Source organism: Serinus canaria, chromosome 10 (assembly GCF_022539315.1).
Source record: "Serinus canaria isolate serCan28SL12 chromosome 10, serCan2020, whole genome shotgun sequence".
NCBI lineage: Eukaryota > Metazoa > Chordata > Aves > Passeriformes > Fringillidae > Serinus > Serinus canaria.
Window position 1 is genome coordinate 17428397 of NC_066324.1, and position 14475 is coordinate 17442871.

Below are 14475 nucleotides of genomic sequence, written 5' to 3' on the forward strand. Positions count from 1 at the left end.
AACAGCTTTGCACCTCATACCCCAAACCGCCAGGAAAGAGCCCAAAAAGATGCTGGTACACATGAAGGTGTTGAGTCCTGTGTGGGCACCCCGAGAACCCACCCTCCCTCATCCCTTGGCTGTCTAAAGACCAGGCAGGCTGAGATGGTTTCCTCACGTTTATTGGAAAAGCGACACACAGGGACAGACTCAGAGCGCTCCTCGGGGCGTCTTGAAGTTCATTCCCACTGTAGGCTGTGTCACCTGCAGGTTGGACAGGCTGCCAAAATCCTGGAAAACAGCACAGGAACAATGGGGTCAGTCACAGCATCCTGCCCACTGACAGTGGAGGCAAGTTGCTCTGGGAAGGTGTGGGAAGTGGGAAGGTGCTGTGGCAGCACAAAGGGCAGACCCAGGTCTCCTAAGAAGGGGAGGCCATCCTGCTCCAGAGATTGACTCCTTGGAGAGGGAATCATCAGAATGGAGGGCAAGGAACACCCCCACCCTGCTGGTGGCAAAGCCCTACGCCTCTGCCCTTTCAAAAGCCATACATGAACTAATCCCCCCACAGGACCCAGGGCAGAGAGATGCCCTTGACACCATCCAGCCACTCAGGGCAGCAGGAGCTGTGCCAGGGATATGCCAGCAGCTGGGCAGGGAACAGTTGTGGCCACTAACCAGGAGCTTCAGCATTTCCTTGGTGTCCGGGTCCACTTCAATGATCTCCTGGTCAAGGGCAGAGACCTGGGTACAGAGGGGAGAGAAAAGGTGTGATTGAGTAAGTCTCACAACTACCCGGGTGTCCCCACAGCCACGTGGGTCTCACCCCACTGCTGTGGGGAGCAGTTCCAGCAGCAGAGCCAGGAGCATCCTGAAGGAACACAGCTTTCCTAACTGAACACTGCAGGAGGCCACTGGCAGTAGAGGGAAAAACCTGATTTATGGCAAATCTTTGGAAACTGAGGCCCAACCTGCTCCACGCCAAGGCTGCTGAGGAGCTGGCATTGGACCCTCCACTGCACCAGTCCTGGCAGTCATCAGCGACACTCACAGCTGCCTTGTGACACAACACCACCATGGTGCCAACAAAGGTGGTCCCACCTCCAGGACACCGGTGCTCTCCAGCTCTTTAATCCCACCAAAACTTCCTCCAGCCCTCTCCAGACCCCAAAATTCTACCTCCTCGTATTTTCTTACCCCAAGAGCTGTGTAATATCAGGATTTTTCTAAGAAACCACAAACAACACAGACTTTGTGTGCTGACACTGCACCAACAGCTGCAGCATGGACATTCCTTCCCTATAACCCCTCTCTGGTACCAGCACAGAAACAAGCAGCTCTGCCAGGAGCTGACTGGGAAAACTGGGAAAAGGGCTAGATGTGCTGTGCCTGAAGGCTACAGGATTTAGGAGCAACAGGATCACATTCCTGGAACAAGGGAAGCCCTCCTGGACCACCTCACCCAGGTGACAGGTGAGATCTTGACCCTGTCCAAACAGAAAATTAGGGCAAGGGGGTTTTACCAAAACCTCCCTCTGGGGATTCCAGCTGCAGGGCAGATTTTCAGCAGCTCTGAAATATCCTCCTACTCCCCATCAAATTATTTTTTCCCGAATTTTAAAAAAACCAAACCACAAGAAGCCAGCTGTCCTTCCTGTCCCAGGTGACAGCTTTGGAGGGATCCACCTCGGCCTCCTTGTTCCAAACCCTCCTCAGCCCCTCCTGGCTGAGGGTTTGTTTTAAAGAAACTTAGGAGCATTTATGGAGATACAGCGAGGCAGGACAGAGCGATGGGGAAGGTGGGGCCTCACCTCCGGGACGTAGTTGTCCCTCCTCTCCCTCTCTTCCTCCTGCAATTTGATGGAGATGCCGCGGACAGGGCCCCTCTGGATTCGCTTCATCAGGTGGGTGACATACCTGCGGGGACATGGGGGTGTCCTGGGCTTTCCCAGGGTTCATCTCACCCTTCCCAACACCCCAAATCCCGGAACCACAGGATGAGGACAGCTGTTGCCATCTACCCCAGCAATACCCCACCACTGAACCGGGCATCATCCCACCACCTCCAGAGGAAATCAGAGACAAAGTGTCCGACAGCAACAGGGTCTGGGGGAGACACAGACCCCCCCAAACACGGGAAAACTCTCGCACTCCTCTCCCTGCACTATCAATGACCCGGCCACAGGCGGGACCGTAATCACTTTCGAATGCAGGAACCCCCACGCCGTGCCCGACTCCCCCAGGCCCTTCCGATGCCCAAACCCCCCGGGACACCCCCAGCTGCCCTCCGGTGCCCAAAGCCCACCGGGACCCCGCAGTGCCTCACCCCGCAATCTTGTTGCGCAGCTTCTTGCTGGGGATGATGGCGATCTCCTCGCACACGCGCTTGTTAGTGTGGAAGTCATTTCCTAGGCGTGTGTAATACTTCTCGATGATCACCCGCGCCGCTTTCTTCACCGTCTTCGTCCGAACGCGTCCCTACGCGGGGTGGGCGGGAGGGCCGCCGGTCAGGCGCTGCTGAGCCCAGGCCCAGCGCCCCCCGCCCCAGTCCCCCCCTTCCCCAGCCATCCCGGGCTCTCAACGCCCCCCACTGCCCCTCGCCCCCGTCCCCTCCGGTCCCCACCGCCACTCCCCGCTGCGGGGGCACAGGCCCGCCCGAGGATGGCGGCGGATGGCGAGCCCCGGACCCACCATGTCGGCGGCAGCCGCGGAAAAAGAGCGGAGAAGGGCGGGAGGCGCCGGAAGCCAGCGGCGCTCACCGCGCCCCCTGGCGGCTCGGAGGGCTCCAGCAGCGGGGAAGGCGGGCGGGGCCGAGCAGAGGCGGGAGCGGCGGGCGGGGAGCGGCCTGAGGCGCTCCGCACCGCCCCACGCCCCGGAACAGGATGGAGCAGCCCGGGAAGGGAACTGGAAAGAGCTGCGGGGCCAGCGGCACCAGCCCCTCCCACACCTGGCCCTGGGAGAGGACACGGAGCACCTGCACAGTCGCAGCACACAGCCCCACAGGAGGAGGGGTGACCCCAAGGCTGCTGCAGAGTTACACTGTGGGACAGGGAAGGAGCCCAAAGCCTGCCCTGCTCCAGGGACAGTCTCCCTCCGTGGCAGCCTAAGTCCAAATCAGCCCGCCCCAGCCCCACAGGGAGGAGCCCTGCGTCCCTCTCCCCTCACATCCTGCAGGAGCAGCACCGCCCCTGCCACAGAGGGAGAACACACGGCAGCCCAGGCCCCTCCGATCAGCCTGATTAACTTGTTGCAATTAGGGGGGCTCCAACTGGAGCCTAGGGGCCTGCAGGGCCCTCAGGGAAGTGGGATCTAAAAGTGCATTTCCCAGCAGATAGAGCTCCTCCCAGCTGAGTCACCCACCAACAGCATCCACAACTCATAGCTCCATCCATCCCTCCCCCCAAACCACATCCATACCTTCCTCCACACCTCCAGGCAGTGACACCACAGCCTCCGAGCTGCAGAGATCTCCCATGAAGCACACAAGGCACAAGAAATTTTTTTTTTTTTTTGCTGCAACGTGTTTATTATGTGCCAAAAACTACACCACAGCTTACTCCACACATCTGTAGGAGAGTGCAGTCTTGCCTGCATATACTACAATGAGGTAGAGACTTCACACACAGCTTCACAAAACCCCACAAAGAGCAGCTGGGATATGCAACAATGCAACATCAGCTCAGCAGGAAAGAAAAAAAAATAATCATAGTAAAGAGGGAGAAATTATGACACTGGTTCTTTGGCACACAGCTTCCAATAGAGGGGAAAGTAACAAAATAATAATGATCAGCATAATTAAGGTCTCAAATCCCAGCAGCAGCATTTCAGTCGACTGCACTGATACTCCAAACATCTCGGGAAGGAAAGGAAAATTACTTGTCCCCTCTAAGAGAAAGGGCTCCCAGGAACCTTCATCGTCCACCAAAACGCAGCCCTTTTTTAGCTTGTTACAAAAGAAAAGGTAAGTCCTGTGACTTTGTGTGATTAAAAACCTCTATCAACCCCCCATAAGTGCAACTTAAAAAAGTGCAACAAACTATTTAAAACTATATACAGCAGCTCAGAGATCCTCATCCCGTCCAGTTTCAAATCCAAAAACAAAAAAAAAGCCCGGCCTGTCCCGTTGCAAACCCCTGGATTTACAACGTCCTGCCATCAGCCCCCAGACACAAATTGCAATAATGTTAAAAGCTGCCAGGAAAAGAAAAAAATCTCTCATTTCAAACGACTTAAAAACTGTTTTTAAGAGTGTAAAAAGGAACTCGTAAAAACCCTCGAGCGTAAAATATGAAATATGATTTGGTTTAAATGAAGAGCAAAGTCTCCTTGTTGTTACAGTAAAAAACGCCAGCTGAACACCCAGGTCACACCATCCAGGTGGGGGTAAATGAATGGAAAGGCACTGTATGGCAACGGCAAAACAATGACCAATGAGACCTGCGCTCTCTCCACCAGTATTGCAAGGAATGTAAAAAAGCGCCTTTAAAAAATAAAAAAACCAGGGCGGAGGCGCCTGCTGCGACGCCTCCGCGACACATGGCCCTTGGTTGGTTGGGTTTATTAGTTTTCAATTTTTGCTTCTCGTCAGCAAACCAGGAACCAAAGTCTGGGAACTGCAGAATGGCTTGAGGGGCACTCCCCCCCTCAAAACACCCCCAAACAAACCCCAACAAAACTCACTGTGCATTAGTGCAGAAACAAAAAGACCAGCAAGTGCAAACATGAATGTAAGATTTTTGTTTTTTCCCCATCAGTCCTCAGGAAGAACGTTCCCAGCCGGGCCTGGCTCCGGCGGGCGCCGCTGCGCTCTCCTCGTGGCAGGCTCTCCCAGGACTCTGCCCGTGCCAGCCCCGGGCCCGGCGGCCCCTTAGCTGGAGTCCCGGTTCTTCTGGTTGCGCATCAGCGGGCGGTGGTGGCGCAGGACCTCCATGGAGTGCTGCCAGTGCCAGCACGAGCGGCAGAAGTACTTGAAGCAGATCTGTGGGCAGAGCACAGGGGTGACACCAGCAGAGCCACTTCCTGCCCTTCATCCCTGCTCCCACCAGCACAGTGGATCCGTGGGTTGGACAGGGCGAATGCCAGCAATGCTGTGGAGGGCTCGTTCTGCCCAGCTTCCATCTTTTGAATAGGTTTGAAAATCTGGGACTGGGCACTGGGGCAGCAGCTGGGCTCTGCCAGGGCTCCCATCACTCCCACAGCATTCCTGCCCCCTTGCTCATAGCCCATTCAAGGCCCTTTGCCTGTAGCCAGAGCTCCCTGTGCCTCAGCCACCCCCAAAGGTCATGCACCCCAACCCCAGCCCACCACAGCTCACAGAGCAGCAGCCTTCCCTCCCCTCAGGGAGGCCAGTCACTCCCACACTAGGTGCCAGTGCTGGCACAGCACCAGCAAACTGCAGCACCACTGGCTAAAAGCCAGGTGGACATCGCCTGCCTGCGCCTCCTGCCAAGTACCAGAGTTATCCTCCCCAGGAGGGCTGCACCTCCTCCATAACAAGGTTACCCTCCCATCTTGCCCCCTGGGGAAGAACCAGTCTATATATCCCCAAAACCCAGAAGCAGGGCCCGCTTTTCCTTGAGAAAACCCCTGAGCACAGGCTGCAGGAGAACTGGCCTTACCTGGTCTCTGCAGAAGAATGGGCCAGGCTGGGCATTGCACACTTGGCACATGGAGTCCTCCAGGTATGGGTCGATCTGAACCTGCAGGAGAACGAGGCAGTGGGCATGGAGCAGTACCAGGCTGACTGCCCTCTCCCTGATACCTCAAATCCACCCCCTCAAATCCATGCCCTCATGCTCTGGGGCAGAGCAGCATCCCCACTCTTCCCACTGCCTTGAGCAGGAATATGGGGCAGGCTCCATGAACACTGGTGCTCCCAGCAGTACCACCCATCCTGCAGACCCCTCCCTGGGCTGCCCCACCAGCCCCACTCACCTTCTTGGTAAACTTGGTGGTTTTGATCTCCACAAATGCAGCAGTCACAGCCTTCAGGTAACTGCGCTGGTTGTTGAAGGTGACACGGCCTGACCCTGCAATGAGACCACAAATGTTAGAGAGGAACAGCAGAGATCAAGGGGGAGCCACTGCCAGCACCATCCCCACCCCGGTGCCACTCAGACAGGGAAGCAGCTTTGATAGGGAGGTGGTGTCCAAGGCCCTCTTCCTGCCTCCTTCTGCAGGCACCACATTCCCAGGATCAGCAGAGTGCTTCATGCTACACCTGAAATGCACCAGTGCTGAGACAGCTCAGCAGCTTTTATTCCCAGCCCCCCCTCACCCCAGAGCTTTGTGTTTTGCAGCCTCATTGCTGGTCAGCAGCATTCCAGCACCACTTGCTTCCAGCCAAGGTCTATTAAGTTTCAGGACTGACACTGGCAGATCCCTACAGCTCAGCCACAGGACAAACCCATCCATTCCCCTCCCAAAGCATCGCACAGGACACAGGCAGGAAGGCCTGGATCCAGTCTGGGGTTACAGGAGATGCCCTCAATCAGCAAAACCAGCCAGGGCACAGCTTAGTTACCAAAGCTGAGCTCTGACTGCTGTGACTTTAGGACAGCTCTAAGGGTGGAAGTGCCACCGAGCTGTTTGGGAGATGGATCTTGCCTACTTGGAGCAACCTGGGCTCTGCATGAACCACAGGAAGTTGGGGTCATGCACTGGGATCTCAGAGGGCCAGCAGAGGGAGGTTCTGTGACACCTCATCCACAGTCACGCTGAGAAATTGCCTGAAGTCTCATACTGCCATTCCCACCCTCCTTTAGACTGTCCCCCTAAAGGCACTTCAGGGGCTTTGCAGCACAACATGGATGTCCTAAACCGGAGCCTTGCCCAGAAAAGCCTGACTCCTATCCAAGCACAGTGACCAAGCAATGACAGCTCTGCACTACCAAGCTTTGACACTGTTACTGCCTGGCAACACCAGGAGATCCACAGTCTCTCCAAATCTGTGACTTGCTGCAGCCTGAGCCTGGAAAGCTCATCCTCAGGCACAGGCTGTGGAGTTTTTCCAACAGACCAGCCACCTCAGTGCTGTCCCCCAGCCCATGAGGTCCCCAAGGACACACACACATCATGACATGCCACATGATAAGCGATAAGAGCCCAAGAGTGAGTTAAGACCCACAGCTGTCTCTGCCCTGGGAATGGAAAAGCAGCTACAGCAGCATCCAACAACCACTAACATCATTGAACAAGGACAGAGAAACCTTCAGCAATGCCTAAAGGCATATTCAAAACCTCAGGCTGCTCTGGAATGATCCAGGACTATCCAATTCCCCAGCACACAGCTCTATCAGCCCTCCCCAAGGCTGGTCTTGCCTCCCCAGGGCCAGGAGATGAGAAGCACAGACTGCAGAAGAGGTTGGACAGCATCTGCTCCCCGAGCCTGGCACCTGGGCAATCTTCCAACAGAAGGACAAGCCAAGGGCACACTGCAGCCTCCTCAGAGCACGGCAGGGGAAGCCACCAACCCCGGTGGAACCGTCACTTACCTATGGGATACTTGTGCTTGTCAGTGTCGATGCCAGCATAGACCACCCCTCCAAAGAGGTCGTACATGACGGCTGCCAGGGCCTCAGCGTTGAGCATGCCGTGCAGGGCCCCCACAAACACCGTCTTGCTGGGGTCCAGCCGCTGCGAGGGGCTGCGCACGAAGTTGCTGTCGGCCAGCACCCATGGGATCACCTGCACCTGCAACCAGGAGCACCCCTGAGCCTCAGACCTCATCCTGAGCTGCAAATGTCGTTTGTTTTCTATTGCCGCTCAGGGTCCACATCCATCTGGAGCTCCAGACACCTCCAGAGAACCCACACAGGGACAAAACCAACTTTGCTTCCGGCCAAACTGGAACCCAAGCCAGCACTTCCTTAGGGTGGCAGCCAGAGGACAACCCACATCCCTCCAGCTGCATTTATGGCCCAGTCAGGTGCCTCCCAGCACAGGAGCCTGATGCTGGAGGAGGCCACTGGAATACCACCCACTGCCAGCTCCATCTGCAGCTCTGCAGCTGATGGAGGGCTCTGGAGAGAAGCTTCTGGCAGAACTAAATCACCAAGCACAGAAGCTCTGCCAATTGACAGACACTAGGAGAGCTGTCTAGAGCGCAATTAGTTTGTGCCTGTCTAGATTAAGAGCTGCATCTCCATCCTCGAACTCCCTGAACTCAGGCAGTTGCCCGTGAGCTGAGGACACCCTTTCCCATAGGCCTAAATGGAGCCTCTGGCAGCCCCAGCACCCCCAAAACACAGGTCAGCCAGCCAAGGCCATACTGAGGAGCAGCCTGGGATCCAAAATATCTGCCTGCTGAGGGTGAGTTACTTGTTCTGCAAGCAGAGGAGGCCTGACAAAGCACCTGAAGGGTCCCACTCTGCTTCTGTAAGCAAAAGTTTGATGGAAGCAGCACAGAGCAGTCAAATCCCTGTTTCCATGCTCTGTCCCACCTAGCTGAAGCCTGAAAGCAGGGTCTGGCACCAACCCAGGAGCTCTAGTTGGTTTGACATAAGCTGTTGTGAGGGACACAAACACTGAGCTGACACATCCTTACCACCGGCACAGAGTAGTCAAAGCCAGTACACCTTCAGCTGCTGTCCCAGCCCTGCTTTCCTTTCCTCCTGGGATGTCCCTCTGCATCCCCTGCTGCCACATCAGGCTGCTCTCCCAGCTCTGCTCACCTCTTTGCAGCGCATCCTGCGGCTGGACATCTTGAAGTAGTACTCACTGAGCCCGTCGGGGCTCAGCAGGTCCTGGGAGCAGGCCTGGAGCAGCGCACGCACCGACTTCTCCGACTCAAACACCAGGTAGACATAGCCTTTGGAAGGGAAGGGAAAGAAGCAGCTGTTAGAGCTGTGGTGGAGGAGGAACAGATTACCCCAGTTTGCAGATAGCCTCATAATCACTCTTGGGTGCCACCTGAAGTACCTGTGTGGTAGCTCTTGCTGTTCCCAGCAATGTTATCCTCTTAATATATTAAGCCAAGATGGAAGAGCCCAAACCCAAGCTCAGCACGAGGGGCAGGATGCCCAGGGCCACATGAACCACTGTCCATCATCCACAACCAACATCTGGACATGCCAGGTGGACACCACCAACCTGGCCACAACGAGGTCTGCAGAGAAACAGACCCTGCTATGTGTTTAGGATGGCCTGGCTCAAATAAAGCCCAGGGTTGTAAAGTCCCTTCCACGGATGCCAGTGCTCTACACCTCACACTGCTCTGGTGACTGAATGAGGCCATCATTCAGGCACTACAGGGCCTCCAAACCAGCCACTTCCTACCCTGTAACTAATTCCTGCTTACACAATATGCCAGCCCAGCTGCACATGCTGGCAGTGGGATCAGCAGCTGTTCCAGAGACACAGCCCTACATGGAGCTCCAGAAACATCCAGAGAGGGTTCCCCCAGCCCACAGCTCTGTCCCACACTGCTATGGAGGGGTGAGGATGCTAGGTTTGGGGTGCCAGTGCTCTGCAGCCCAGGTGCAGACCCAAGTGAGGGCAGGACATTACCCCAGGTGCTCTGTACCAACCAGTCACCAGCATGCAGCTGTACCACACCAGCATCCGTGCTGTAACATAGCATGGGAAAAAAGTAACCCTACCGTGTTCGCTATTACCTTTAGGCATATTACCTTTGGGAGGACAGCGTGGGTGTTTGCCATCCTTACCAGGCCACTCCACACTCAGGGAGCCAAAAACACGGAAAGTGTTGATCAGCCCAGCTACAGAGAGAAGCAGAGAGGTCAGTGTCCCCTGCAGAAAGCTCCATCCTGCACCCTCCCAGTATCCACACCCAAGGACTTGGCGTGGGGCCTCACTTTTCAGGGCTGCTCACCTTCTGTAATGTCCCATGGGACTCCTCCCAGGAACACTTTGCAGGAGTAGACGGGGTTCTTGTAGTTTCGGGGAGGCAGCTGCCCACTCCAGGTGCAGGTTGCTTCATTCACAGCTTGTAGAAAACACCAGTAATACTCAGTACAGAATCATTTCCTTCCTACTCTCCCACAGGTCTCCCCATATTCCCTAACTACAGGCTGAGCAGAGCTGCACAGCCACAGGCAGCTGCCCTGCTCTCTCAGCAGACAGAGCCAGAGTCAGGCTGGAGCAAACTCTATGTTCAGCCAGCGTCTGCAGAGAGGCCACCAGCCCCCCCAAGTGTGGGACTGTCCCCTGGCCCCCCTCCCAGCTCACCTGCTGCCTGCCGATGAAGCCGGGCTTCTCTCTCAATACTGAAGGGGTCTTCCGGAGAGTCCAGAAGATCCCAGGAAGGCCACGCAGATGCTCCAGGCCATCTTTTCGATGCACTGGCTGGGGAGGAAGTTACTGCAGCCAGGGCAGCTTGATCTTGATCCAGCTGGGATCCCACTCCCATCTTCAAGGGGTCTCTTGACACCCCACTGAGAGGCAAGAAGGGCAGAGGAGGGGAGATGCGAAGGCTTGACTGCAAGAGAAAGGCCATGTTGAAATCCAGCTCCGAGTAAGAGCACATAAAGCCAGTGGTGAGACACCACACTGGGGCCCTGCCCTTGCCCACGGCAGGAGAGGGAATGCTCAGGGATCTCCTGAGACCCTCTGAGGCCTGGCAGAGGCAAGAAAGCAGCAACCCCAACACATCCTGACACCCTAGAAAAGCCCTAGGCCTTTCTCCATTAAGCAGGAGGCACTTCAGAGACAACCAAGCCAACAGCTACTGTACAGCCAAGGGCTGTACAGTCCTTGGCTGTACAGCCTCAAGAACAGTGTCACCCCTGGGGAGCATCAGCCACAGGCTCTGTGCTGTGCCCGCAGTGGGCAGGGCTTGTTGGAAGTGCTCAGGGACTCTGCAGGCACCAGCTGGATCTCATCCTCACAGCCCAGCTCCAGGGCTGCCTGACCAGGGAGCGAGCACCATGGACCACAGCTCCTCCCAGGGCTGGAGGACAGAAAGCTGGATTAATGGAACAGCAGGGAGGCAAGACGCTGCACAGCTCAGTGCCAGCTGCGCTGCGGATCCATCCCTGCGCTGCCACGGCAGCCACCCACGCCAGGCTGTGCTCAGAGTCCTGCCCTTCACAAACAAGGCCAGCACAGAGCCCTGCACCACCTGCCACCATCACTGCCTGGCTGCTGCAGTCACCTAGCACATCCTGATCCTCCAGGGTGGATCACAGCAGAACCAACCCCACATCCAGTCAGTTCTGTCCTTCACAGCCACCCCAGCACAGGGGTCAAGGCCATGGCAACACCACAGCAGAGCCTGGAGCAGCTCCTGGCTTTATCCTCCCATGCCAAAGCCAGCCATGCAGCACCATCCCAGAGCTGGCTGGAGCCAGGCTGCCCTGCTGGCACCCAGAGCTGCCACTTGCACCCACCACAGACCCATCAGAGCAGACTGGGGCAGCCAGCCACACACTCACTTGCTCCCTGCCTTTCAAATTTAGCTGTGCTTTAGGGAATGGGAGCAGGCCAGACCCAGTTTGCTCTAGAATAAACCACCCTGAGATAGAGAAGTGCAGTCAAATGGGAAGAGCAATGAAAGACAAGGACAGTAGCTCCTCAGAAGTCCAGGCTGGATCAGCCACCTCCCTGCTGGGATCAGGGCACAGACACGGCCCTGCCTCACACCAGCTCAAGCACTCAAGATCCCTCTGGGAGCTACTGTAACCCAGTAGGGCTGCAAGCACAGACCCAAAAGGCCAAAATATTAGCTTAGAAGAAAAAATGAGGCTAGGCTGCTCATGCAGTCCTTCACCACAAGCCAGCAGTTTCTCCCAAACCCTGGGCTGTGCCAGTGTGTGCACAACAGCCCCTCCCAGCATTCCCTCCCATTCCTGAGCAGGCAGGGCACTGGCTGGCAGCTCCACTCAGCTGTTCTGTGCTCCCCAAAAAACACAGCAAGACCCCAGGACCCAAACTTACAATCAAGTCTGAGAGGTGGTCAGAACCAGAGCTGAACCCACTGGTGTCCGAGTCCGAGGGGCTGCTGGAGCGGGAGTCCAGGAGGGAGCGGGAGTTCCTCAGCGACGGTGTGGAAAACTTTTCTGGCAGGTCTGAACCAATGGGGTCTAAAGGCAGAAAACCCAGCGGGGGCTTCCCCAGGACGTTTCCAAGAGGGTTACTCAGCATGCTGAGAACTGCAACAGAGAGGGACACAGTCTGTCAGGGCTGCAGCACAACACTGCTCCTTCCTCCCTGTCAGCCCACAAATGTCATGTCCGGGAGGTGGCACCTCTGGTGTTTGCCATCAGCTGGGCCATGGTGCTGCACAGAACCCACAGCAGCCTGCAGTGGCTGACAAACATGAAGGTGGGTTATGAGACAGACTGGCCAGGAGAACCCACTTCATGTGGGAGAAGTTCAGAGACCACACATGCCAGATTACAGACCTCAGAAATGCTCTGGGACAGGGCCCTCTGCCCAGTCCATGCCATTCCCTGCCACTTGTCCTGGAGCAAGCTGGGGCTCGGGGGGGGCAGCTCACCAGGGATGGGGGCACACACCAGTGGCAGGCACACCTGGCCCACCAGCAGGAATTTCCAGGCTCAGAGGTGGGACACTGCTCCCATCATCCCTGCCAGGAGCTGGCTGTAGGCAGCCGGGAAGGTGCCAGCCTGGGCTGCTGACAGAGAGGCTTCACTGTCCCTGCTGTGTGTTCACAGCAAGTCTGTCTGGTCAGGCCTCTGCCCCAGAGCCTGCAGACAGGGATGTGCCAGACTGCTTCCCTCACACTGCAGGTTTTCCTCCCACTGAGAAGAATCCAGGAAAATGCCTCCCTACAAAGAGAGTTGCTTCTGAGCAGAGGACCGGGCCATTCAAAGGTCACAAAGTCACATCCTGGTCAGTGATGTGGGGGCAGCTGCCACCCACAAGGAGAGGGAATGTAGGGCAGAGATCCCACAGGGGCACACCACCAAGCAGTCTATTCAAAAAGAGCAAGTCTCAGCAAGCTGAGTGCGTACCAGAACCAAGTGAAAAGAGCAAAGCATTCAGAAATGGTTTTAATTATTCACAGGCTGCAAAACAAGGCAGCTTGCCCTGAAGCTTTCAGTTTTCAGCAAAGCAAATTTGGGATCCACTCGAGATCCTCCGAGCCCCACCTGATCACAGCAAGCTGAACCATGAGGTTTTAACCTAAATTTTCAGCAGCTCCTATGCAGATGAGGATTAACAAGTCAAACCACCAGCCAAACCAGGAGAGTGACAACTCCACAGTGCTCGAGTGTGCTACGGTCAGACACCAGGACAGTACGGTGTCAGCGCCAGGGAGAGCTGCTAAGCACCACTGAGGCAACATGCTGGGATGTACCTATCCCAAACTGCATTATCCAGTGGCACACCTGCTGTGAAGCTGGCATCTCCAGCCCCACACCTGGGGAAAAAAACCTCACCACCCCAACAGTACACAGGTACAGGTAGTTCCTTCACTTGAACCATCTCCATCAACTTAAGGCAGAGACCTCAGCAACAGTCACAACATCTTCCCACATTTGCAGAGCCTTATCCCTGCAAAATTCCCCTATTCTGGCTACATCACAGGACAAGGAACCACACTGAAAAAGGGACCTCCTGCCCCTTGCTCTCCTGGACAGGCAGCACCTGTGTTCACACCCAGCCCTGCAGCCACAGGAAAATACCAGCCAGCCCAGCAGTCCTTACCTGGGCAGAGCCCGGGCAGCAGCAGCAGCCCTGGGACCGAGGGAATGTGTCACAGCTGGGGAGGAGATGCTCCCTCCTAGTCACAGCTCCGAGCAGGGCACAGCATCTCCCAGCCCCAGCAAGCCGCACTTGCTGCTCTGCTGACTTCTCTGAAGCCACGTGATGTGTTTAAAAATACAGCCGGCGTATTGTTCTGGGGAGACAGCTGAATCTGTCCGACAGGCTCCAAAATCTGATTAGTCACTAAACAGCACAAGAGGCAAAGCAAAGCAGCTGATCCCACAGCCCAAGCCTTGCTGCCAACAAATGCTCCTGCACTGACACCCTCCTCCTTGCCCAGCCAGTGAGGGCCGTGGGTTTGGAACGCTGCAGCCCCGTGCTGACCCTGGCTGCACAGCATTCCAGAGACATGGAGCTGCTAATGCCAAGCAGGCTGCTACCAGATAATGCTGCTCTGCCCCATATCTCCTGGTCAGCAGAGATGTGGAACCAGAACTCTCTTTAGGATGCAACAGCAAGGGATTGGGGCTCATTCAGAGCCCCCAGAGGCATTACAGGGTCCAGCTGCTCTGCCCCTATTTATGACATCCTCATCTCTGCCACCACTAACACATCTCTCCCATGATTTCTCAGCTCTCACAGCAGCCACAAAACCAGTAAGGCCAGCATAAGCACACTGAAGTGGCAGGATTACTGGCCTTTAAAAGGATCTACTGTCTGGGCATTTACCACCACACAAAACCCTGCCAGCTTCAACTGCCCCAATCCTAACCTCATGTCCTGGAAGTGCTGACATCCTGCTGTTAACACAGATGGATTCCATCCAGTCCAGCAGCTTTGACAGCTCTGCACTGGCAGCACTTG

General features: G+C 56.0%; 2 protein-coding genes and 1 non-coding gene across 10 annotated transcripts in view; all 3 read right to left on the reverse strand.

Moving 5' to 3' along the window:
- Nucleotides 1–143: 143 nt before the first annotated feature.
- RPS17 (ribosomal protein S17) lies at nucleotides 144–2821 on the reverse strand. The gene is made up of 5 exons (XM_050978611.1): nucleotides 2671–2821; nucleotides 2306–2457; nucleotides 1791–1896; nucleotides 658–723; nucleotides 144–270 (listed from the first exon to the last, which is right to left on the reverse strand). The coding sequence occupies exons 1-5, from the start codon at nucleotides 2671–2673 to the stop codon at nucleotides 190–192; spliced, it is 408 nt and encodes a 135-aa protein (XP_050834568.1). The 5' UTR covers nucleotides 2674–2821; the 3' UTR covers nucleotides 144–189.
- LOC115484176 (small nucleolar RNA SNORA71) lies at nucleotides 2067–2194 on the reverse strand. The gene has a single exon (XR_003944910.1). It is a non-coding gene; the product is annotated as a small nucleolar RNA SNORA71 (small nucleolar RNA).
- A 1280-nt stretch (nucleotides 2822–4101) lies between the features above and the next one.
- The window catches only part of CPEB1 (cytoplasmic polyadenylation element binding protein 1), a 33521-nt gene continuing 23147 nt past the window's right edge, over nucleotides 4102–14475 (reverse strand). For 4 of the 8 annotated variants that reach the window (XM_018913701.3, XM_018913702.3, XM_018913698.3 and 1 more), the window contains 9 exons: nucleotides 11875–12089; nucleotides 10168–10417; nucleotides 9812–9925; nucleotides 9594–9698; nucleotides 8652–8788; nucleotides 7473–7671; nucleotides 5914–6008; nucleotides 5598–5678; nucleotides 4102–4957 (listed from right to left, as the gene is read on the reverse strand). In XM_018913701.3, the coding sequence (XP_018769246.1) occupies nucleotides 4847–4957; nucleotides 5598–5678; nucleotides 5914–6008; nucleotides 7473–7671; nucleotides 8652–8788; nucleotides 9594–9698; nucleotides 9812–9925; nucleotides 10168–10417; nucleotides 11875–12089 (1307 nt within the window). In that variant the 3' untranslated portion in view covers nucleotides 4102–4846. Of the gene's footprint in view, nucleotides 4958–5597; nucleotides 5679–5913; nucleotides 6009–7472; nucleotides 7672–8651; nucleotides 8789–9593; nucleotides 9699–9811; nucleotides 9926–10167; nucleotides 10418–11874; nucleotides 12090–13611; nucleotides 14397–14475 lie in introns of those variants that run through there. The other 4 variants (XM_018913705.3, XM_018913699.3, XM_018913704.3 and 1 more) reach the window with 3 other exon arrangements.